The 26,544-nt window shown below is 34.8% G+C and overlaps 2 protein-coding genes across 2 annotated transcripts; both read right to left on the bottom strand.

Annotated features, from left to right (window-relative positions):
- Positions 1 to 232: 232 nt before the first annotated feature.
- Positions 233 to 7,602, bottom strand: LOC104610693 (large ribosomal subunit protein uL30z). Its single transcript, XM_010277436.3, has 6 exons — positions 7,048 to 7,602; positions 5,873 to 6,094; positions 1,342 to 1,439; positions 1,113 to 1,250; positions 869 to 971; positions 233 to 780 (listed from the first exon to the last, which is right to left on the bottom strand). Exons 2-6 carry the CDS (start codon positions 6,056 to 6,058, stop codon positions 565 to 567), a joined length of 741 nt encoding a protein of 246 aa, XP_010275738.1. The 5' UTR covers positions 6,059 to 6,094; positions 7,048 to 7,602; the 3' UTR covers positions 233 to 564.
- Positions 7,603 to 24,407: 16,805 nt separating this feature from the next.
- TIL (temperature-induced lipocalin) lies at positions 24,408 to 26,020 on the bottom strand. Its single transcript, XM_010277435.3, has 2 exons — positions 25,556 to 26,020; positions 24,408 to 24,947 (listed from the first exon to the last, which is right to left on the bottom strand). The coding sequence occupies exons 1-2, from the start codon at positions 25,925 to 25,927 to the stop codon at positions 24,765 to 24,767; spliced, it is 555 nt and encodes a 184-aa protein (XP_010275737.1). The 5' UTR covers positions 25,928 to 26,020; the 3' UTR covers positions 24,408 to 24,764.
- Positions 26,021 to 26,544: the final 524 nt, after the last annotated feature.

Here is a 26,544-nt window from a genome sequence, read left to right as displayed (position 1 = left end):
CATCTACAACTCAGTTGTTCATTCTGACCCTACCACGATTTTAGTTCTTTAATCAACAAACTCTCTCATCACTAGGAATTTAGGAAAATCTGAAATCATATAAAATATTCCAAATGCCTACTAGAGAAACGTGCCATAGAAAGGAGAAAATGCTTGGGGAGTTATTGGGCAAAGGACGACTGAAATAGAAATTCACCAGTAGAATGTAAAATATATAAGATCATAAAAAGGATTATATAAAATTATTTTTATAAAGGGATATTTGAACTGAATGTAAAACATATGCCCGGAGCACAGGTCATTGAGATGAACATTTGAACTGATGCTGCATTCCAGCATCACCACGACAAATTCTCCTACCTACCAAAACTTTTATATGAACATACATGATATAAAAACTCGAGTTGGCATAACTTGTTGGTTGGCAATGAAAATGAAATTGATTCCATGATAAAAAAATGTGGGGACACAGCAGGTCACTTGAGCTCTTAGCATAAGAAGCATGAACTGAAACTAGCTCCAACTTTTGTATTACAGTTTGCATTGAACCGGCATTTTGTAAGGTTAGTTCATCATATCGATGAGATCATTGATTTTATCCTCGCGATCACCAGAGTCACCGCCATCCTTGTATGGTTTCTTATTAAACAGTGAACTTCCTACTGGCTTGTTCAGCTTCAAGGGCCACAGAAAACTTGTTACTTCCTTAAAATGTGGACCAACTGTGGCTATCTCATGCACAATGTCTTCTATGCATACAACACCATATTTTCCAAGCGCCTGAAACCACCAGGGCAAATTACAAAGAATTCACATACAATGCTTAAAGTTAAATAATGAATTATAAATCTCCTAGAAGGTCAAATACCTGCTCAATTATGTTATTGTCTGTGAGAGGGACCATCTGCTTCTCTATCTTTCCAAAACCCTTCTTATAAATTAACTCTTTCACACTCTTCAGATTAGGATAGCTGCAAATAGACATAAATTTCATACAAGATGTTATGATCAAAATGATTTCATACTGGGACTAGTAACCAGTTGGATAACAAAGAGGAAAAGTCTTCTTTTTTGGGTAGAAAAAAGAGGAAAAGGTCGGTTCCTTGAATTACCCATATGTTATATATGGTTCCACTTTCTGCAGCATACCCATTATCCCGTCACTTGCTTTTACAAATACACCACTATGAATACTCCACAACTTCAAAAAGTGCAATATCTTTCTAGTCTTCGGATGCATATCATTGGTGCTGAAAACACACAAAGTGTTCAAAACAAGGAAGCCAAAGCATAAAAGCTAGAACATTTCAAGTATGGAAATATATTGTCAGTATCTCTCACCCACAAATGCGGATTATGAAAAGCAGCTTGGATTTGGGTGTAACTTGCGATGATCTCCTACGCTTTGCCCTATGTTTCATTTGAATGAGGTCCAGTTCCTAGAAGTAAGAAGATATAAGCAATTACAGAGAAAGGAATCTGGCTTCCTTGAAAAATATATTCTTTCAGTAACTATCAATAAATTTTTCTACATTAACAATCAAGAAAAGTAAGCAGTCATAGACGGTTGCTTATGAGCATAAAAAAGTATGGAGATATATACATACACATGCCAATAGCGAACCAAAGTCCATGTCAAGGAAAAGAGTAGCAAGGCAAGGTGAAAATAATGCATGTTTCAATTTTGAGCAATTTTGCTAATAGTACTTGTACAAAATCATTTCCACATTTTGAGCAATTTTGCTAATAGTACTTGTACAAAATCATTTCCACATACAAGAGCCAAGAGCTCTTGACCACCTGATGCTTGAGATTGGGACTTCTTGTTGGGTGGCCTCCATTGACATTACACAGGTGGATCCAGATGTTGCCAGAGTGGGAAGTAATGGAATGCTCCAGTGTAAATCATAGGTACTTCATATGGTTCAATTCTGATGCGATTACTCTGTATGGCCTTGAAGATCTCCCCTTTTCACCCATAATCCAGTTTTCCACCATATAGAATTTTTGTGCAGTACTCTTTGAAAGAAAACCCTCTTATTTTCATCTATCAGACATTCATGGGAAAAGGAATTTCTAATAGATGCCATCTAGGTGTTCAAAATAAATAATGAATTAGTTGCACGATTAAAATTATTATTGCATTCTTTTAGATGGCAAGACAATTCTAGTAGAAATCCAAGACAAATATATGGACTGGATAATTCTAGTAGAAATCCAAGGTTAATGGTTCATGAGGAATATGACACAGCTAGGTTTCAGTGGGTGGGCAGATCGGCAAATGCCTTGGCTGATTTTCTTGCAAAACAAAAGGCTACTCGGGTTACTTTGTATTGGGCTTCTCTGTAATTTTTCTTTGTTCTATGTAATCAACTAAAAGGTAGATGGAATCCTCCATAACCCCTTCTTAAAGGTGATGTAGCCTCTCGTGCCTCTTCCTGACTGTATTTTCTTTGTCTATGATTTAATGAATCTTATTATTCATCGATGAAAAAAATATATGGAGCTAAAATCTAGTATCTTTGACCAAGATAATCTAAATGGACACATCAGATCACCAACAACATCTTGAAACTCATGCATACGTAAGTATATGTATCTTGCAGTATAATTAACTTCTATTATAACCAATTCATATATTTCCTTTTTATCTTTTAAAATTTCATTACTTATTTTATTTTAATAACATTCTCTTCCTAAATAAATAATCTATTTATTTGATTATATATTCTAGTATATTTTTTAACATATGCTAATTTATAAACATTTCAAATGATTATTTCTCATTAAATTCAACTTTTCATTGGTTCTAAATGGTTTCTACATGAGAATGGGAAAGATATTGGCAATTTTTTAGGTTTAAATTTTATTGGTAATTTATTTGTTATTTTTAGTTAAAGAAAACAACTATCATTTTTAGTTTTTAGAAATTGATGGGTCCCACTACCGTGTGTAATGGGTAATGTACAAGTAAGGTAATAGATTGAGATATGGACTGACAAATTAGGATCCTTTGTTTTTTTTTTTTGAAAAGAAAAGGGCAACTGAATTTATTAAGAATCAAAAGAAAAGGTACATGAGATGATGTACAAGATAAAACCCAAAAACAAAACTACAAAGGCAGGTTTCTGTCACTGTAAAAAACTTCCCCAAGTGCACCAGAATATCAAGAATATCTCTTGCTTCCATCAGAAAGTGAGCAAGCCTCCAGGGCCGCTACTTTCTCTCCTAACCAGTTTAGAGTGTTGACAGGTTAGACAATCCCTGTTCTTTTGCTATTTGAAGACCAGTAAGCATAGCTAGGACCTCAGACTTTGTGGAGCCAGCAAATCCCATTGAGTCCACTGAAAACCAACCTAATGCTTCCATCTCTTCTTCTTAATATACCTACTCCAGTTGTACCGGTATTTCCCAAAGCACTACCATCAAAATATAGAACACAGTCCTCTTCCCTATCCAGAAGGAGCATGGGAACTCTTTGAGGGGTGAAGGAAGAAGAAAACAAGATCTCCACATTCGAATATAGATCATTCAAAGAACTCCCTTTTAGGCCCCATTCGTTTACTGGTAAATAAGGGGGAAAAGTTGGTCAATGGGTATCTCTTTCCCATTGACCAACTTTACAGTGTTCTTTTTGCAATAATGGGCCCCACAGTAAAGAAAGCTTCATTTACCTAGATAAAACTTACCCATCTCCAAGGTGGGTAAGTAACTTTCCCACCTTGGGGAAAAGTTTATAAAACATAATGGGACAAGTTTGCCCATTTTAACATTAGCTTTTTATGGGTAAAAAAGACATTTCATTACTTACCTAGGAATCAAAAGAACATAGGTAAGTGAACTTACCTAGGTAAGTCTTACCCAAGAAACATTTAACTGGATAAGTGCACTTACCCGAGTAAGTGAGAAACTTGTAAACAAACAAGGCCTAAATTCTATCAAATTCAGCATCCACAAGTTACACAAAATATATGAGACCAATTCACCCACAGATCTACATCTTTCTTTAAAAATATGGTTATTTCTCGCTTCCCACACACCCCACATCACTGCTTGGACCACCATATTCCAATAAATTTTCCCTCTTCTACCAAGACTTGTACCTTGCCATTGCCAAAGGGAATCCTCTATATGTTCAGGGGCAGCCCACTTGTAACCTATAATAAGATTAAGGAAGTGCAACCAAATCCTCGTTTCTAGACAATGCCAAAGAAGATGTTCTGCAGATTCACCATTACTGTGGCAAAGGGTACAGACATGGGGGAGATGTACAACCTACCATTGTTCTTTTCTGCAGTAAACCACAATTGTTTAATCTATTCAAGTAGGCCTCCCATACAAAGAACAAAACTCTAGGGGGATGTGTGAACAACAAATCTTCTTAAAAGGGAAACTTGGACCATTTCCTTCCATCACCAAGGCCCTGAAAAAGGAATTAGTTGAGAACTTGTCAGCAGGGCAAAGCTTCCAAACTCGTTGGTCAGGGAAGAAGAGGAAAAGTAAACCTCTCTTTTTTTGATAATAAAAGTAAACCGCTCTTAAAGAGTAGAGGTCTGCAGCTTCTCCAATCTCTACATCCCTTAGAGGTCTTCTTAGGCCTAATTTGTTTACAATTTTGTAACTTACCCAGGTTAAGTTCACTTACCTATGTTCTTTTGATTCCTAGGTAAATAATATAAATACCTTTTTACCCATAAAAAGCTAATGTCAAAATGGGCAAATTTGTCCCATTATGTTTTATAATTTTTCCCCCAGTTGGGAGAGTAACTTACCCACTTAGGAGATGGGTAAGTTTTACCTAGGTAAATGAGGCTCTCTTTACCGTGGGGCCCAATAGTTAATGCAAAAAGAATGAATGATGTAAACTTGGTCGATGGGTAAAAGATACCCATTAACCAACTCCCCCCCACCCTCTTTATTTACCAGTAAACGAATGGGGCTAAACTTAAGTTCCAATTGGTTTCAGGAGATACAAAAGAGAGGCAATGGGAAATAATTCCCCCCACCCAACCAAAAATCTGCCCAGAAATTGATTTTTCCCACTTCATACCAGACAAAAGAATTAAAGTATTATTGATAGAGGTAATACCTTTCCAAGGATTGGTAACTTTTACCTGATTCAAGTGAAATGTTGATGACAACAGTCCAAGCTGCTTCAGGTTCCAGCAAATAACTCCACAACCACTTCCCTAGAAGAGCTATATTTCACTCCTTGATGTGGTCTAAACTGAGACTGCCACCTTCCTTTTCTTCTTTTCTTATGAAAATTATGAACAATTATCAAGGAAATATGGCTATGGTACCTAGGGAACTACCCAAGGATCTATGTTTTCTATAATAAACAAATCCATTGCCTAGGCAACTAGGCGACAAGGCACCCCTCTAACGCCCAGCCTTGAAAACTATGCTTCTAATATTAATCTAGTGTTATCTCATGAAATTTCCAGACTGGACCTCACTTAGGAGGCATAATAATTCTCTCACCAATGGTCCAAAGGTATATAATACTCATGATTTCTTCTTTATAATTAGAAAATAAGTTCCAAAAGTTCTAGCCATACTTGTGGGCCTTATAAAAAATAGGTTTCCTCAGACAATCTACATGATGTAACGTGAGAGAATAAAGGGAACAGACATTTAGGTAAATAAGGCAATAGAAGATTTTCTTAATTGGGAAACTAGGCAACCTTCAAGAGCACATATGCAAAATGAAAAAGAAATTGTTAAAATGGGCAGTATTGCTGGTAATGGTAGAATTAGGGCTAATGTTGTAATACAAAACCAAGCATTTCAACAACTACTGTATTTTACTGAGAAAAAATTTCCCTAATATAATCATTTTTCATGTATATAATTAGGTAAGGATGGTTACTTTGCTCCGGTATTCTCTAATGAATTGCTCAGCACTTTTGAAGAGGTTCTTCTTGGAGTCTTTAATTCTCCGTTTTCTCTGTTCCAACTGCTCTCTCCTTCTTATTGCAACCTCTTCAGTGTTTTTTCTTTTTTTCAGTGTAACCTCTGGAACATATGCCAGGGGCTTTGGCTCTTCATCAGCCATGTTGATCTGTCCTACCCAGGCACCAGCAGAAAGAACCTGCACCAAATCAACAATAACCTAGAATGAAAGGGAATTCAAAAAAAAAAAGTTAAAAAGGCTGGCTTAAACTTTATAATTTTATGCCAACAAAATAAAAAATAACAAATACAAGTAATGCTTAATTTCAAATTGCATTAAAAGACAGAATTACAAAAGAGTCCACTGCTTCCTAGGGATGCAACTTTGGCATGCTGGGTCAAGCTTAGGCTCAACATAGACTCAACTCTAAGAATAGTGTTCCTAGCCTGAGGTCCAGCTCAACCTGAGGTGAAACCTTAGCCCAGCCCAGGGTAAAGCCTAACATACTTGGGCCAGGCCTCACGTTTGATCAAGCTTAGCTGGTTTAGTCATATTGGAGTCACTTAAAAGAGTAATGGTCCTTATGCATTGTTTTAATGTCCCCCATTGCTACTTGTCCACATTCCACAATTCCATTTATTTGAAGCCAACTAGGCCAGATAAATCCCTTTGATATATTGCTAGGGCTACAAAAGGATCAAGTAGGATATAACTAGAGTCAGATATGATTCAATTGATTTTCAGAATTCAGATTCTAATAGAATCTTACTCATCGGATTTAAGAAATTAAATTAAAAATGATCAAAATACCATATCTTATTAATAAAGTGAACTGAAAGTATTTTTATTTTGTATATGATCAACAGATTTTTTAGAATATAATCAACAGATTTAATTGAAAATGATTTCTATCAGACTTCAACCTATGACTCTTCAGTAAACAAGCAACATTCTAACCAATTATATTAATAAAAATGAGTAAAACAAATTTTAATCCTCAAAAGGGAAAACAAAAACCTAATCTTAAATCCGGACTGGTACCGAGAGGTACCTGAGCTGAGACAACCCATTCCCTCTACTCCCAACTCCAGATGCCGGTAAAACGCAAAGAGAAAGGAAATCCGAACAGACGGAATGAGAGAAGGGACTACCTGAGGAGAATGTGGCCTGAGAACAATCTGCACAGAAACACCAGAGACGCCTGACTTGCGGCAAACAAACGAACAGAACCGACCTCCGAGCCAGACGACGATTGTTGGTATCGATTTCAGTCCAACACGATCAGATGGTGGCAGTCTTCAGTTGAGCTTCAGCCTTCCGAATACCAGCAACAGATTCTCGGCGGACAGCTTCCAAACAGGGGAGGTTGGGAAGTGGGAAGACTCCAATCGGCAGAACTGATGAGCGAGCCAACGATGAAGATAGGTGCGGGAAAACCAGTGATCGGACGCGAAATGATTCGTGACGCCGGTCAGTGAGATGAGGAAGAAAAGAAAACGAAAACGAAAGAATGAAAAACAGAGGAGAAAAACGGCGGACTGAAGGAAGGAGGAGAAGAAAAGAAGAAGAAAGAGAAGAGAAGTCGGTGGAAAGAAGAAAAAAAAACGAAAAAGGGGTCAGCGAGAGAGACACCGGTGGTTGGAGAAATCCTCCGCCGCTCTGATACCAGGGGAAGGCGAAGGTCTACAGTGAGTGTTCGAAAAATTAGGTTAAACGGGAGCTTCAGTTTGGCTTTTATAATGGGGCAGGGGCGATTTTGTAATTTCGAGGAAAATAGGGGTATTTTCGTAATTTTGGCTAAATTGGGTCAAACCGGATCCATGGGTTGAACCGGATTCTGGTCCCATTGTGGGTGGTTTCGGGTCAAAGAAATAAAACGTGGGTCTGACCACTGAGAAAATTTTTCGTGTTAGCGAGATTGGTTGAAACGTTATCTGTTTATATGGAAGGGTAAATATGGGTATTTTTAGCTGAAATTTCATTGGATGGGATTTTCAGAAATTTTGAGTTGATTGGTAGGATTGAATTGTCTTAATTAGGCACGGATTGGGTAGATCTGGAAAGCGCTTAATTCGATCAATCTAAGCCTTGAAACAGAATCTTTGTGTGATCGGGGGCAAACAAAGGCAATTTTGGGTAAAATTTCTTAGGGTAGGGTTTTTCGGCAATCTGAGGTGATTGGTAAGATTAGATTGGACCAAATGAGCCCAGATCAAGCGGATTTGGAATTTTGTCAATCTAAAGCCTCAAAACGAAATCTTTGTATGATTGAGGGTAAATGGAGGTGTTTTGGGCTGAAATCTCATATGTAGGGGTTTTTTTGCATTCTGGGGGATTGGCAAGGTTTGATTGATTTAGAAGTGTTTGGATCAAGGGAATATGAGTTTTGAAGGTTTAGGCTAACGACAGGTGTCGGAATGGAATCTTTGTTTGATGAGAGAGTAAATAAATGAATTTTAAGTTGAAATTTTATGGATAGGTGTTTTGGGATGTCCTGGGCCTAATGGTTATATATGATCTAGTGGTTAAGGTGTAAGTGGGGGTTGATCGGGTCCATCAAATAGGTATTGGGCATGTTTAACAATGGGTTTGAGGGTTTTAGGCTGACAATTGGGCTTTCTATGTTTTTTGGTGTTTCAAAGAGGTTGGATGGGTTTGATCGGGTGTTTAAGGCAAATTGAAGGTTCAGACGATAAACCGAGCAAAAATCGAGTACAAACAATTATAAAACCTCAAAAAGGAGCAGTTTAACTAGAAGGCTATTCCCTAATGCAGCCTTACCAACTTCCCCTTTTTTAAGCTCAAATCATGCCCCCTCTCTCCCCCCCTAATTCTAATCACATAGGATAAATTAGGGGTCAAAACCCTTTCAGTTTTAACAAATGTAGACTAAAGAGGCTAGTCTAGAGAGGTTAATACAAACTATTTTGGTTATAAATCCAAAGGGTTGAGTTAAAAAAAAAAAGAAAAAAAAAAAACTATTGCAACTAACCTCATAATTTTGAAACTTTTTTTTTTCAAAATTAAGAGATTTTGAATGATCCAAAAAATGTCATAAAATAAAGGGAACAACACATGCATAACAAGATACTAGAAGAAAAGAAAAAGCCCTACACTTGAGGTTTAATAAAATTATAGAAAAAGAGGAAATGCATTGAGCACAAAAATCGAGGACCACATGGTTGAAGTGTGGAGATGAAAATACAAAATTCTTTCTCACTTCAACAATGGAAAGAAGAAGCATGAACAATATAAGAGGTATTAAAGGTCCGAACAATAAATGGATCAAAGAAGTTGATTAGGTTAACAAAACAATAACATATGTCTTTAAATTAAGATACACAAAAGAAGGTACTTGAGACATGGAAAATTTCTGCAATGTCATCAATACTATAGTCATAGAGGAGGACAACCAAAGACTAGTAAGAGAGATTAAGGATGAAGGTTCTTGACTTAAATGGCTTAGATGTAGAATTCTTAAAAAAGTTTTGGTATACAATTGGTCAATTATTGAAGGAAAATATAAAGGTTTCATTTACTCTAGAAAAATGACAACATGTCTAAACATGACCTTCACTGCCCTCGTCTCAAAGCAAAAATGCCTAGAATCTATAGACCAATTCAGGCCTATTAGACTATGTAATGCTATTTACAAATCAATGACAAATATCATGGTAAATAGGTTGAAAATTTAGTATCTCCTTACCAATTTGCCTTTATTTAAGGAGGCAAATATGAGATAACATCTTAGTATCCCATGAAATCTTTCACCCTATAAGAAAAAGTTCATGACAAATTGGATTAGGACTACCACGAAGCAATTCTAGAAAATTTAGTATTGATATTAAAAATAATTAAACAGGAGAGTTGAACCTATAACTACTCTTCAGTAAACAAGCAAATCTGATTATAACTTACAAACTAATGGACCAGATTGATCCATTGGGACAAATGTCATTTGCAAACCTGTTACTGATATACCTTACTAAGAAAAGTAGAAAACCAAAAAAAAAAGAAATAAAAGGTCTTCTGAAATCTGAACCTTTTCAAAGATCTCAATTTCCATGGGCGGTAAAGCAAGAATTTGTCCACTATTGTTCTTAATATGTCATTTACAACTAACTATTTTAAGAACTAAATCTCATGACCACTTATTGCATAGTTTACTTCTAGATATAATTTTCTTGAGCATAATGTGGACTGAAGCAACATAACGAAGACTTCACCAAGGTTTTTTTGCTTTAGCCATATTATTGTAAAAGTTGTAGTGTAAATGGTAATTGACTTGTAGCAAAGCTTAGCTAGTAGGAGAGGCAATAGGAACCCAATACCAAACTACCAGTAGCCACAGAAACTAGTGTCAACATCGTTACTTTTGTTCGAAATTACTTTTGTCAATTGCCAAATGTTGATCATATTGATATGAAGATTCAGATTCTAATGATCATTCAAGCCTAAGTTTAGAAAAATTTTGTAAGTCTTTCAAACATGTTGACAACCCCATTACGACATGACTTCATGGTGGTATCAAACTCCATAGTCTATATAGAAAACGGAAAATTGCATATTACTAGTTATATTGAAATCAACCCCAGATTTAGAGACATGAGAGAGAAAGAGAAGAAGAAATAGTTTCCTTTTTCGGAAAACTCAAGAATAGGGCTTACCCAAAGGGAGGTGAGAACACTGAGATGTTGTGCTCTTGAGGATAAGACCTTGAGAACTAAAGACTTGGAGCTCGACGGTTGAGCTTTTGCATAGGTGAGGGTGAGCAACTGATAGAACACTGAGATGCTGAGCTTTCGAGGCTAAGACCTTGATAACTAAAGACTTGGAGCTCGATGGTTGAGCCTTTGCGTGGGTGAGGGTGAGCAACCGATCTTGCCTGCGTCTGCGTGAGACTCCATCCTTCTCACCCTTGACAACCTAATGGGCTGAAAATGAGCGAGAATTCACTAGGGTTGTACTATATAATGCCGATATTGCCCCGCTTTACGTCTATAATGGCAATTTCCACCTTAGACACAAAAACTAGTGCCAACATCATCACTTCAGTTCAAAATTATAAAGTAAATAAATCAACTGTTCTATCTCTACTCTTAGCCCCTACACGATATGATTTCATTGGCCTCTGTCAATTGTCAAATGTTGATCATATCGATAGGAAGAATCAGATTCTAATGATCGTTCAAGCCTAGGTTTATAAAAATTTTATCAGTCCTTCAAACATGTTGACAACCCCATTACGACAAGACTTCATGGTGGTATCAAACTCCAAAAACCATATAGAAAATAGAAAATTGCGTATTTTCTGGTTATCTTCAAAATTAACCCTAGATTCAAAGACATGGGAGAGAAAGAAAAGAAAAAAGAGTTGCCTTTTTCGGGAAACCCAAGTATAAGGCTTGACCAATGGGAGGTGAGAACACTGAGATGCTGAGATTTTGAGGCTAAGACCTTGAGAACTAAAGACTTGGAGCTCAACGGTTGAGCTTTTGCGTTGGTAGGGGTGACCGATAGATACACTAAGATGCTGAGCTTTCGAGGCTAAGACCTTGAGAACTAGAGACTTGGAGCTAAACAGTTGAGCTTTTGCGTGGGTGAGGGTGAGCAACTGATCTTGCCTGTGTATGCGTGAGCCTCCACCCCTCTCTCCCCCAACAACCTAATGGGATGAAATTGTGTGAGAATTCACTAGGGCTTTACTATGTAATGCCGATATTGCCTTGCATTACGTTTAGAATGACAGTTTTCACTGTAGTGTTTTTAGAAAGATTTTGGGTTAGAAAGATGAGCTTTGGCTTTTAGCTTTAGCCTTTAGGATTTTACAATTAACATGGATTCAAGTATGGGTGTAATGTGGGCTATGTCAGTTTGTGTCACACGTAGTTCCGAGGGAATGTGGTATATAAAAAGATCAAAATGAATGAAAGGGAACTACATATATCAATTATACAATGCAAAAATAATTAGAGTAACTCCTTCCTTTCCATGAAAAAGGTATTCATTGGGAGTTCAATTTTGTTGACCACAACAAATTACTGGTCATCTTCACCCATCCACATATATGGAACATCGGTTGTATTGTGGTGATTGATATTCTTAATGTGTAGATGAATGAGCATAGCCAGCAATGTGTTGTGGTCAACAAATCTGAACTCCTTAAGTGGTGCCCCATTGTCTCTATTAATGTTTAAAGGGTTCCTTGGAAGGGGTATGTAAACTTTGACTCAAGGAAGAAAATTAACTAATTTTTGGTTGAAGGGGTGATATCTCCGAGTTGGGATCAACTCTTAACAAAACAAGTTCCAACACTCTATCAACTTGATCTGATACTATATATCTCGCTATAAAACTGGGGCTCACCATAAAAGTGGGATCCGCCTTGTATGAGATGTGTAGTGTTAGATGTTGTTGGTAGGGTGTTGGAAATTATTTCATTGGCATGTGATCTAGACTCATATATAGAAAGGCCCTAATTTTATTTTGGTTCCCTTGCACAAATATAACACAAATACAAATTGTGTTATAGCTTACTTGTATTTTGTTGCAATTGGAAATCAATATCAAATTGCTTTTGTGATTACAAAACCTCAAAAAGGTGCACTTTAACTAGAAGGCTATTCCCTACCCTAACCCTTACCAACTTCCCATTTTTAAGCTCAAATTGTACCCCCCTAATTCTAAGCACAGAGGATGGGACAAATTGGGGGCCAAAATCCTTTCGGTTTTAACAAATGTGGATTAAAGGGGCTAGTATGGAGTGGTTAATACAAACTACTTTGGTTGTAAACCTGAAGGGTTCAAAAGTGTTGATTTTTCAAAAAAAAAAGTTATTATAGCTAACCTCAAAATTTGAAACATTTTTTTTTTCAAAAACAATAGATTTTGAATAATCCAAAAAATGTCCAAAAATAAAGGGAACAACACATATATAACAAGATATGGAAGAAAAAGGAAAAGTCCTATAGGTAAGGCTTAATAAAATTCTAGAAAAAGAGGAAATGCATAGGGCACAAAAATCGAGGAGCACATGGTTGAAGTGTGGAGATAAAAATACAAAAAAATTCTTTCACACTTCAACAATTGTAAGAAGAAACAGGAACAATATAAGGGGTATTAAAGGCCCGAACAATGAATGAATCAAAGAAGTTGACTAGGTTAACAAAACAATAACATATGCCTTTAAAATAAGATACACAAAAGAATGGAAAAATTCCGCAATGCCATCAATATTATAAACACATAGAAGGACAACCAAAGACTAGTAAGAGAGATTGAGGAAGAGAAAACCACTAGGGCCCTGCAGAAGCTGATAAATTACTGAAAATCCAGAGGAAGTTGGATGAAACAAAAATTATTCTTGTGAGTTTTTAATTATTGATTTTGATGTTTAACGTAGTGCTAGATCTGTTGTTTATTTTTATTGTCAATACCATGTAACTCCTTTCCACATGCAAATGTGTCCACTGTCACCATTCAATAGAGCCTGATTTTGTATTTGAGTAGGTACTAGTAGGTGATTCTCAGAGATATGATCTTATACTAAGAGATTTTTGGAAATTATTGAGGGGGATAATAAATAAATAATAGAGAACTTGCAAGTAGTGCTACAAATTGGAAAAAAAACTATAGATATCTAGATTGAGAATAATTAGAAAAATCTGTCGGTAACAGTTTGCAAGAAATAATTGTTTCTGACACATCGGTATAATGTGTTATATATTGCATAAGACATAAGTTGGTACATTAGGATCTCTTCTAATTCATACTTGTTTTCTCATTATGAGAGCGCTGACTGATAGAAATTGAAGCAACTTCAATTTTGAACCCGACTCTACTAAATTGGGGGGGGGGGGGTGAATCCGCCCTGTTCCATACCATAAACTGGCTTCAGGATGGGTTCACCTCAACATGAACCCAGCCGAAAACCCAATTAAGTATGACAGAGTAGAATTTTCATCATATCAACTAAACTAAATGGAAGAAGAAAACCTTCAATTTTTCTTCTGCTTATGCTTTGAAGGGTGTTTGTATTGAGCTTGTTGAAACTTTTGTATTTTTTGATCCATACTCTATGCATCAGTTACTATGTTTTGAGGTAATCTCTTCCTCTCTTAATAAAATTTCACTTTTACTTATCAAAGAACAAAGTATCTCTTCCAGTTATCCAGAATTTTGTGCAGTAAAGTCTTTTTAAATAGTGTCTTGGTTCATCTCTCATTGTATCAAAAAAAAAAAAAAACAGAGCATTGGTTCTCAGTTTCATACTTTTAACATTCTTTGGAAACATTTCAAGTTTTGTGTTGACTATATGACAAAAGTCTTTTGGATGGATGTGGGCTTCACCAAAACTTAATTTTGAGCAATTGCTCATATTTAGATATCAAGTTCTATTATGTTCTCTAATCATGGAGATTACCTGCTAAGGATTGAATTTTTGTAAATAATAGAAAACTGCATGTTTATTCACTTTGGACAAGCATGCATTTAAAATTGAAAAACAAAGTTGATAAATGATATCTTTTGCTTAAATCTAATTTCAAGGACAATTTTGATTAAAAAAAGTAGTCATGTTGATTGTTTTATTCTTATGTTTTTTCCTCCATTTTATTTACCTTTCCTTTTTCAGTTTAATACAGCATAAGACTATTGATAGTATGCCTGCACGAGGTGAGAAACTGGACAGTTTAGTTGAGAAGAGTTCAGATCTTAGTACAGCATCACAGGTACTACCTAGCTTACATTATTCATTTTGTATTGGTCTTAGGCTACATATTCATAGTCATTTATCTACCATTGTATCTATCTATGTATCCACTAGTCTGATTTGTTTGATGTTATATTCTGAAACTGAAAGCATGTTATAGACCATAAATGAATTAATATCCACCTTCACGTTATCAGGACTCTCTCACCTCCAATGTTCTGCTGTCATTTTTGTTCATTTGCAAATCTTTAATGTGAAACCCCATCTTTTCACATGCTCCCTGTTTGCAGTTGTGTATGTAATCATGAGGAAGCTAGAATTGTGGCACTTGTATTTATGCATGCATTATATCAACAGTCACACGGACATCAGCAATGTAGATAAACATGTACTAGCCAACAACTTATATTTTGACTGAGTTCATACCAGTGTTTGTGCATCTTAGAGTAAAGATCATTTCAAAGTATGTATAAGAAAGCTGCAATGCTGACTTGAAGTTCTGGGTGTTGAATGTTGGAACAGATGTTTCACAAACAAGCCAAGAAGACCAATCAATGTTGTACCATATTATAAGTTTATGAAATCTAGAAAAGGAACATTTATTCAACCCTTGGAAAAAGATCTATTTTTAAGGAGTTCATCATCCAGCTATGATCAGAAGATGGCAACCAAATGGGATTTGTTTTCTTATTTTATATATCATTTTTGTAAGTGTTATCGAATTTCTTGGACATGCTCTCCTTTTTTTCCCACTTTCTGCATTATGTCTTCCTTTCTAGTGAAGGAAAAATAGCTGGTTGATCAACATTGTTCTTTCTATAGTGTAAAATACTTTCTACAAATAGATGTGTCCAAGCTTTGGTGGATGTAATTTAAAGATGGGCTTGTTCCTCTCCCCTTATTTCAATTTGCAATCTATGTTTGTGTACTCCTAGGACTTCTAGAGGCCCCATCTTGGGCGACAAATTCAATCTGTAGTTGAAAATTTAAGGTTCATGGTTTGTGTCGAAATTCTTTGAGCTTTTGCCATATGATCAAACTAAAATGTACGTAGCAATAATCTCGATATTGTGAGCAAGATCATCAATTATCTTTCCCTCTTCACTAGCAAGCAAGCATCAACATGCCAGGTAAAATGCTAGACAATGAAAGAATCAGGAATAAAAGCCAACAAATCTCGATATTGTTCTCCATGTGTGGTTGCAATGTTACGTGGGTAAATGTGGGCAGGAGATCCAGATTCCATCCAATGAATCTTGAACACGTCATTTAAGTGGGAGGCAAAATCTATTTCCAAAACACGATGATGAACAACTTGCAACTTTTCCCAAGAATATCTTGTTCTAGGAGGTCCAAACTCAACGGAAAATTGATTGAGAATAAATTTATTTATTTATGGAAAAATTCTTGATTAGTACCCTGTACTTTGGATTTAGTGCTATTTTGGTCCTGAATTTTAAAATGCCACAATTCAGTGCCCGAACTTTCAAAATATGACAATCCAGTACTTGCTGGCTGTTGTTAACTAGTTAAATGGCATTTGAAAAAGACACAAATGCTCTTCGAGTATCATCTATTCTTTTTTATCAACCATCCAAACATTGACAAAAAATTAACAGTTTTAGATCATTGCCTCTTCTATTCAAGAAAGTTGGGGTCACCAGAATGTCCACCCAAACATGACCCCAACTTTCTTGAATGGGAAATGCAAGGATTTGGGAATGTTACTTTTTTGTCAATGTTTAGATGGTTGATAAAGAAAATTAAGTAACACTTGAAAGGCATTTGTGTCTTTTTCAAATGCCACTTAATGGTTGGTTAATAACTAGTTAATGGCAGATATTGGATTATCACGTTTTAAAAGTTTGGATACTGAATTATCGCATTTTAAAGTTTGGGAACCAAAATGACACTAGGCCCAAAGTACAAGGCACTAATTGAGAATTTTCCCTTTATTTATTATTTATAGGAGAATAAGGTAGGATTGTTTGAGTCCCCAAGTGACAAGCAAAGCTATTGACTCTTGATTGTTGTTTTCTATATGCAAAACTCTCGAGATTGAAATAGAGTTCTTTATTCCGCAGATACTGCAAAATAGTGCTGCCTTTGCGAGTTGAGAAGATTTCAGGCGCAAAAAATAAAACAAAATTCAGGGTTTGTGAGGAGAGCTTTGAATCTGGTCTGGTTGCCTTTGTAGGAGTGGCAAAAGCAATGTTTAAAAACCGATCCCTAAGGCCGAACCGTTTTTGTCTCCAAATTGTGGTGAGTCATTGATTTGATTGTCTGATTGGATGGGCCAAACCAGTTTTACATATATTATATATAGAATATAATTATATATTATTTTATTCATATAATACAATGTTGGAGGGTTTTCATGGAGGGTTGAATGGGTTAAACCCATTTTAAATGCATTACATGTAGAATATAATTATACCTTATTTTATTATATGAGCTTTGAAATTGACTTTACATGAACTACAATATTGACTTTTCCATGAAACTTTTTTTTCCGTGCTTTTTCAGAATCTGTACACGCGGTTGGTCGGGACTGTTGGGTCCAAGGTTCAAAAAATCAACACGATCCGACCTGTTCGGTTGTATCATATCGAGAGCACCCCGATACGCCCTTACGAGGGTGTATTGGGGTTCTAATCGGTTCAGGGGGTGGAGGAACCTTAAACCGACCCTTGAACCAGTTTTGAAAAAAAATAAAAAAGTAAAAAAAAGTATTGATACTACCTGTTACGCCCCTACCGACATATCGGGCATATCGATATTTAGAACCTTGATTGGGTCTTCTTCATAATAATAAGAATCACCCGTGGCTAGTGGTCTCTAGTCATCCAAGGCGATCCCTAAAGTCACGATGATGATGAACTGTTACCTAGATTATACACTTGGGTCACCTAAGCAATTTTGATGATGTTTGGTTGATGTATTTATAGGCAAAATCTATGTTGCATCTAAGGGCCTGTTCATTTGCTCTGACGCCTGACCTTTGAAAGTGCAATAATTACATTAAGAGGTAATTTGGTGAACTTTTCTTTTCTCTGAACTCTGAATGTAGAGAATATTGTTCTAAATTCTGAATTTTGAAAAATGTCAAATGTCCAATTTAACCCCATATAAGAGAATTTTGGTTATCTACATAATTCAATAAAAAAACAATATTAAAAATTATTATAATAAATATTACCTAATACTAATTATTAATAGTAATTAATTAATAATAAATTAATGATTAATTCATTAATTATTAATCACTAATTAATAATTAATTATTTTATGATTAATTAATACTTATTATTAATAATTAATATTTATTACTAACAATTAATTAAATATTATTAATAATAAATGATTAATTAATTAATAATAAGTAATAATCATTAATTATTACTTAATTATGAATTATTATTATTAATTAATTAATAAAATATTATTACTAAATAACAATTAAATAGTAATTAATACTTAATATTAATAATTCATAATCAATTAATAATTAATTCAATAATTATTCATCACTAATTATTAATTAATCAATAATTATTTATTTTTATGATTAAATAATACATATTAAATATTTTTATGAATAACAATTAATTAATTATTAATAAGTAATAATAATTAATTATTATGATTAGTTAATAACTATTATCAATAATTAATTATTACTTAATTATGAATTATTATTATTAATTAATGAAATATTATTAATAATTAATAATTAATGAAACTGTATGGTGATAACTAATATTGTAATTAATTAATTTCTATTAGAATATTACTATAACATATTATAATGAATATTATAATATTAATCATTAATTTATAATGTTAATAATATTATATGATTGTATTATAATATTAGCATTAAGAATATTATATTAATATTATATTAATACTATTCATAATTTATAATACTATTTAATATAAATAATTATTTTTTCATTATAATATTGTAATTGGTAAATAATATTCTAAATAATTAGTTATAATAATTAATATAAGTATTATTAATAGCACTATAAGACGATAATGAATAATATCGTTAATGAACTATTATTATAATAATAATATAATATGAATATTATGGTATATTATAATATTACATTTATAATAATATTATGGGGAGAATAAAATATTGGTGGTGGGTCCGATGGGTCTTCATATGAGATGTTATAAGTTAATTGAGTATTAGAGGGGCAATATTGGTAAAATCTATTAAAATAATGGCCTGAGCCATTTGTACTTTATCTATAATTAGACTTCAGTGTTAAGAGCCATCGAACACCTCTTTAGCGCTGAAAGTGGTACAAAACCACTTTAGCGTTAATAGATCAGAGGCATCAAACAGGGCCTAAGTCTAACAAAAGACATGATTTGTTAAACATGATGGTAAGTACATTTTGTTAAATGTGAAAGTACACTTTGTTAAAAGTGAACTAATGAAAAATAAGCATACATGATTGATTAAGATTTGGATTTAATGTGCATGCAATCACTACTATAAAAGTGGGAACAATTCCCCATGGCTCTGTTTTTTTTTTTTTTTTTTTTTATTAAGTAAATTACCCCTTGCTTCAAAATTGATCACTCTATTGAAAGGGAAGAAATTGTAAATTGAATGTTTATATTCGGTCCATTCTAGTCCCCATCATTAAATCTCATATTTAAGGTATTAATTCCTGTTCTTTCTCATTAAATCCTATATTTCAGATATCTTTGCTTCTCAACATTAAATTCTACTAATTAAATCCATGATAATCAATAATTAAAAAAAATAGGAAAAATCTATGATATGGGAAAGACATGGTACCAGAAGAGCTTTGACCAATCAGAGCACCCCCATGAATTTTGATGAAAACCACATGATTGGCCACCTCTTTTATGATATCAATTGATTGACTATAAGTTTTTCCAGTATCATGTCTTTTCAGTATCATATTCAAACAAAAAAGATAAAAAACAATATGGTGAATGTATAATCCATTAAAATTATAGGTTATAGATTTAATTACTGAATTTTCATAGGAAATTAGTAGAATTCAATATTAAGAAACAAAAATGCTTTAATTATTGGATTTAATGAGAGCAATTAGAGTTATATCTTAAATATAGGTCTTAATGAGAGAGAATAAGATAATTTAAAAATTAAGTGACAATCCTAATTAGGTTTTCTACGGTCGTAATAGAAAAGGGGCCAAATTTAAAAACAAAGTATTTCATTCAAGAAAAAGTCTAAAAATTTGGAACCCATTCATACTTTTAGTAGTAGTATAGATATAGCTGCATATAACAAGTGATGATGATTTAACATCGTCATATCAATTGATGATTCATTTTCTAATTTCACTTGGCCAATTTTCATGCAAAATAATGGTTGTGCATCACCATTCTAATGATGTTTTTGTTTTTGGTGCATTATTAATGTGGGAATAGTTCCCCATGGCTTTTGGACTTTTTCTTAACTAAAATCCCTCATTTTGGAATCAGCCGAGAGGGCATAAATTGTAATTTGGATTCTACTATTCAGTCCATTTTCCTCTCATCAAGTCCCATACTTAAGGCATTAACTATCATTTCTCCCATTAAATCTCATACTTAAGGTATCTTTGTTTCTCAACATTAAATTTCATTAATGCCGTAAATAATACTAAAATTTTAAATAGATAAAAATATAAAAAATTATGAGAATTTATAAAAAGATTTGGAGACATTTCTAATATTATATGTTCATCATGTTAAACAAATTTGAAGACATTGATGGTAGCAGCCTAGGTAACCCAAGACTGTTTGGAATTGAGGGAGTTTTCAGAAATGCTGAGGGCCAGACCATAGCCTTATATTTTGGTCCTATTGGTGTGGGAGATTCAGTTAATGTAGAGGTCTAAGCTGCTCTAAAAGGAGTAAAGCTTGCAAAGGAGATGGGGTTGGAACACTTAATCATTGAAAGAGACTCTAAATTGGTTATTGGGTGGATAAAAGAGAACTGCAACCTGATTCTACAAAGGGGCTTTGAGAAGATTCAGATGGTTAACATCAAACATATCAGTCAAGGGTAAATGGGAAAGATCATCAAATGGATTGATAAATTCTTTAGCTAAACAAGGGGTACATAGGAATTAGATTTTTTGGGCTCAATTATAAGCTTGTTGATGCAGTTTAGAGGCGTCACCTCGCACCTCTTTGTGGGATCTTGTAATATGTACCCTTTGTAATCTTTTTAATAAATTCTTTATTATCTATAAAAAAATTAACTATGATAAGTAAAAAGTATTTTTATTAATGATAAATAAGTGGTAGGCCAATATCTCAACCATTTGACTCATATTCGTCTATCCCATGATGTTATAATTAAATAACTAAATTTTTAAAAATAAAAAACATATGAAGAAATATTTGAAAATATAAAAAATAGAAAAAACATATACATATCCCTAATATTATATAGGGTTGGACTATGATATGGAAAAGATATGATATCTGAAAAACTTTTGACCAGTCAATTGGAATCATAAATGTGGTAGCCAATCAGGTGTTATTTATCAAAATTCATGGGTGGATTTTGATTGGTCAAAACTCTTCCCATACCATATCTTTTCTACATCATAGATTTTCCCTATAATATATTGATCATATTAAAAAAAAATAAGTGTGGTAAATAAGAATTATTTTCATTAATGATGTAAATAAAATACAAAATTTTAAATTGAGATAAAAATGAAATCATTTCCTATCTAAATATTCTAACCTTCTAGATTAAATAGGTCAACCCATTATGTCATAATTAAATAATAAATATTTAGAAAGGATAGAATCTTATTATTGACTAAAATATCATTATTTTTTAATTTGGTCACTTTCTAATTGTAAGGGAAAACATGTAATTTGAATTAATATCTTTCACCTCATCCAATTCCCTTTCATTAAGTCTGATATTTAAGGCATTAATTCCTTTGTTACCAAAAAAGCATTAACTCCTATTTTCTCTTATTGAGTATTTTATTAAGTTATTTCTCTTATTAATAAATGCTATTAATTAGATCTATATCCAATATTTTTAGCAATATAAAACCCATATTTCTTAAAATTGGTTTAAAAATGAAGCTATTTTTATGTCTTAGTCCACATGGGCCAAAATGGGTCACCTCGTGATGTTATAGTTGAATAATCAAACTTTTAAAATAGAAATAGATACAAAAGTTATAAAACGTGTAAAAGAATGGATGCATATAAAATATTATATATATATATATATATATATATATTAATCATATTAAAAAAAAGCAATAAGCAATAATTATTTTGTTTATTTTGGAAATGAAATAAAATATTTAAAACCAACCCAAAATTAAAATCATTTCTCTATTTGGTGGCAAATCAATAGTTCAATCTTTTGGATCAAATATATTGGTTCTTGATGTTAGAATTAAATAATAAAAATTACAAAAAGATAAAAATCACAAATATAAAAAATTATAAAAATCCACTAATAAATTGTATTTATAATACTAAAGAATGTGATATACCAAAATTGTTTTTATTGATGATTGAAATAAAAGACAAAATTTAAAATTAACTAAAAAATTAAATAGTTTTCCTATTTGGTGATAGGTCACACTATTTAACATTTTTGATCAAATTGTGCCAACCCTTGACATCATAATAAACAATAAAAAAAATTAAAACATTAAAAACACAAAAATTTGAAAAGATACATATATTTAGTAGAAAACATTTAAGCATATATTTAATAATATGTCCTCATCATCTCAAACAAAAATACAAAAAAAAAATTATAGAAAAAAGTTAAATACATCTCTAATATTTTACATTAATATATCAAATTAAAATAAATATGATAAAGAGAAATTATTTTATTAATAATGGGAATGAAATATAAAATATAAAATTAATCTAAAAATAAAATTGTTTCCTATTTGATGGTAAGTTAACAGTTAAACCTAGTTGTTATAAACTTATAATTAAATAATAAAAATTAGAAAAAGGAAAAACACAAAAATAACAAAAAAATTATACAAAACATTTGACACATCTATATTCATCATATTGATCAAAAAATAAATATGATATGTAAAATGATTTTTATATAAAATAATTAAAGACTTATTATATATCACCATCATCTAAAACAAGTATATACATTTACTGATTTACAAACATTATAATATCAGTTGATGATGAGGGTAGATTTGGCCCTCCAGTGAAATTGCGACACGTGGCACCTTATGACAACTAGGCAAACACCCAAGCAAACAACTTACCAAGTTGGTGTCCCACCTGGGCACCGGTCTGGCTGGCCTGGCGCGACCTGCACGCGGCCAGGCGCAGCCCGCGCGGCCTGCGTGCGACCTGGCGCGGCTTGCGCACGACTTGGCGTGGCCTGCGCGACCTGGCCGGATTAGCTTGGCACATGATCCGACCTGGCCGACCTAGCAACCTATAAGACGCCCACCGAGAACCATTAACGGCATACCCCGTGAGCTCGGTAGCTCACCAAGGAGCTCGGTAGCTCACCAAAGAGCTCGCCAAGGAGCTAGGCAGCTCTCCAAGGAGCTCGCCACCAAGGAGCCAGGCAGCGACATAGCTCCCCCGGGCTTCTCGCCACTTGTAGGGTAGTTCGGTACAAAAGAGTAGTTTGGCGTATCGCAAGAAGATCTCCTGCCTGACAACCTGGCCCAAACACCGACCCGACGACTGACACAGGCGCCAACCTGACAACCTGGTCCGGACACCGACCCGCCGACTGACACAGGTGCCGACCTGACAACCTGGCCCAAACACCGATCCGCCAACTGACACAGGCGCCGACCTGACAACCTGGCCCAGGCGCCGACCTGGCCGCTTGACAACCTTGAGGAGTTCATCACCATACCCCGGTTCTGACGGGATATGACGAGTCTTACCGTTTGAAGGCTTTTCACCCACCTAACCTACGAGGACACCACTATATAAGGACTCCGACCCCCAAAGCCAAGAGAGAGGAAAAAGGATGGTAACCCCTGCTCTCTAGCTCTCTCATTTCTCTCCAAGCTCTCTGTAATCAGAATGCTAACTTAGGCATCGGAGAGTCCCCGCCGGGAAAATACCCCCGAGTCCTCTGATTCAGTTCTCGCAAGTCCCTCAGCTCCCGCCGCCTACAAAGGAGAGGAAATCATCTCACGCAGAGGATAGTCGGGTTGTGCTGCACCAAGGAGCTCCACCATCCTCTGAGTTGCAGGCCGCCTAAGAGCAAATCAAGTGACGAGTCCATCAGAGAATTCGCCACCAGACAGTTTGCCACCAGAGAATTCACCACCAAGCAGCTCGCCACCAGGCAGTTCATCACCAAGTAACTCTCCACCAAGAAGCTTGCCACCGAGCAATTCACCACCAAGTAGCTCATCACTAAGACGCGTCACCACCAGGTCAAACAACAAGATACGTGACCAGAAACGGTTACATCAATTCCCATTCACTAATCATGTGAAAAAAGTCCTAGTTAGACCCGAGTCCTCAAAATCAATAGTGGAAATCATCCTGGTTGATGATATATTGATATCTGAAACTTCTTTAATGCGAATAGCCAATAACCAATTGCCAAAATGAATGAAACCGCCATGAGAGTCCGCACTTGGTGGGCGACAATTGCGATCACTGACGTAGCGTGTCTCCTCCTTCAGTTGCTTCATACAACAGTCAAGACATCCTGTTTTTCCTCCCTTTCATTCAAGCATAATTTTTACCAGAGAAAACAGCAATACTTCAACTCCCTCTCACCATTTTTGTCAATTACCAAAAGAAAGCAAACACTGTATTAGAAAACTCCAAACCAAACATCTACATTTATCCAAAGTTCCAAATAAAGACTTATCCTCACTAATATGGGGCTGGGTTGGCCCAAGTTCCAAAAAAAGAAACCCAGAAACCCACAAAGTTTCACAGCAAACCAAATGAACAAAACCTAGATGGAAATGGATTCACACTAGACAGCTTAATTACACTAAACAACTTTACATCCAAGCAAACTATCTTTATAGGATTTGGAGAAAAAAGAAAAGAAAAAAAAGAAGGCCCGAGAGCGCCTATGGGTTTCCTCTGATGCTTTTGTTCTTTTACTCTTGTTTCTTTCTTCACTAGTATCTTTTCTTATTTTCCAAAGATGGATTTGATCCACCAAATGCCTTTGGTGTCATTGGGGCTTTCTGCTTCCGGTGGAGGGTTAGTGTGAGTTGTCCTGTGGATTTTGCTTACATCATAGCCTTCATCTTTGGCTTTCTGGAGGAGCTGATTGTAGATATCTTCATCCAAGTGGTTTTGCCTGCATAAGATCTGAACAAGCATAAAAGAAATATCAGAGCTATATAGAAGCACTACAAGGACAAAAAAAACTAAAGAATAAAATATTAGAACACACACAGAGGACAAGAAACCATCACAATGCTTCAAGAATGGCCAAAGCAAGAAACTTTCTAGCTAACCCAAAATAAAGTTAATAAGAAAAAGTTCCTTTTTTTCTGTAAGAATGAAGAGAAACTCAAAAATCAAAGATTGCATTTGCATTTACAGACAAAACAAGGCAGAAAGCAAGAATTCATCTCAAGAATAAGAATCAAGGGTAAAATGAATTCGATGCATTAGGATATTAAAAAAAAAAAAGAACAATCATATTACCCATTTCACGAAATAAAAAGATCATAACTCAGAACATCAGAGAGCAGTAGTAGAACAACCGAGGCTCAGCTTGGAAGGAGTACAAATACAAACATGTAGAGTGCAAAACCTTGTATTTTGAATGTATTTGTACTGTGCATATATTTGCATTTTCTCTCCTTCCAAACTGAGTCTAAGAAGCTCAATACCAGGAACATGCAGAGATCTACCATGAAAACACATCCAGAAAACAGGATCAGAAGAAGAAAAGAGAACCATAAACATACCCAGAGATAATTCCTGCTGGGCTGTCCAATCAACGCATACCGGTAATCATCATCAATGTACAGAACCCAATAATCCCCAACAACAGGAATTATAGGCAGGAAAGGAGGAACATAGAATTTAACTTTGAGCTTGGCCTCATCACTTTTGGGGTCGGCCTTATAAGCAGTCCCCTCTATGTACCCTCTCTTTCCACCGCTCCAAGTTTCATTCAGGACATGAACAGTAACATCACTGTTGAGAGTATAAGTAGCCCTCGTGTTGATTCCGTCCTTGGGTTGGAACCTTGAAGGAAAGGAAGCAATCTCGTACCACCGTCCCATGTATCTCTGCAAATCCAAGCCCTTTACAACGTCCATTTCTTTTTTTGCCATTGCTGAACCGTAGAGAGGAAGAGAAAACCAATCAATTCGGAATATTTTGCGATTTGTCTGTCTGGATGGATGAGCTCTGGCTTCCAAAACGAGAGAGATATATAGAGATAAGGGCAAAGCTGGCTGCCGAGCTGTGTCAGATGGGCTTAGATTCTGGGATGAGACGTGGAGCGCTCCAGACCCTACAAATGGGCGAGAGCTTAGCGCGTACGAAGAAGTTTGCTTCACGCTCAAGGCTGCCGGGTGGACCTCGTGGATTCTAGAATCTAGAGACTGGCCGAGGCAAGAGCAGTAGGGGGGCCCGGGCCGGGCCGGGCTTTCTAATTATGATAACGGTTATAATTTAGGCTCACGCCCGGCCCAGCCTGGGTTCCGTGCCTGAAACATAAGTCTTACCTCACATATATATGGGCGTGAGACAGGTTGGGTCTGATTTTGGGTTAATGTCTTTCATATATAAAATATTAAATATTTATAATATTTTATATTAAATAACATAATATACATATAAACTTATTTTATACATTATATAATATAAAATATTACACATAATATAAATTATACATGTCATGTTATAACATTTATATATAAAATATATAATCTAATGTAAAATAGCA

Source organism: Nelumbo nucifera, chromosome 8, assembly GCF_055504915.1.
Source record: "Nelumbo nucifera cultivar China Antique chromosome 8, China Antique-T2T, whole genome shotgun sequence".
NCBI classification, from domain to species: domain Eukaryota; kingdom Viridiplantae; phylum Streptophyta; class Magnoliopsida; order Proteales; family Nelumbonaceae; genus Nelumbo; species Nelumbo nucifera.
The sequence above is the reverse complement of the archived record's forward strand: the minus strand, read 5'-3'. Positions and strand labels throughout refer to the sequence as shown.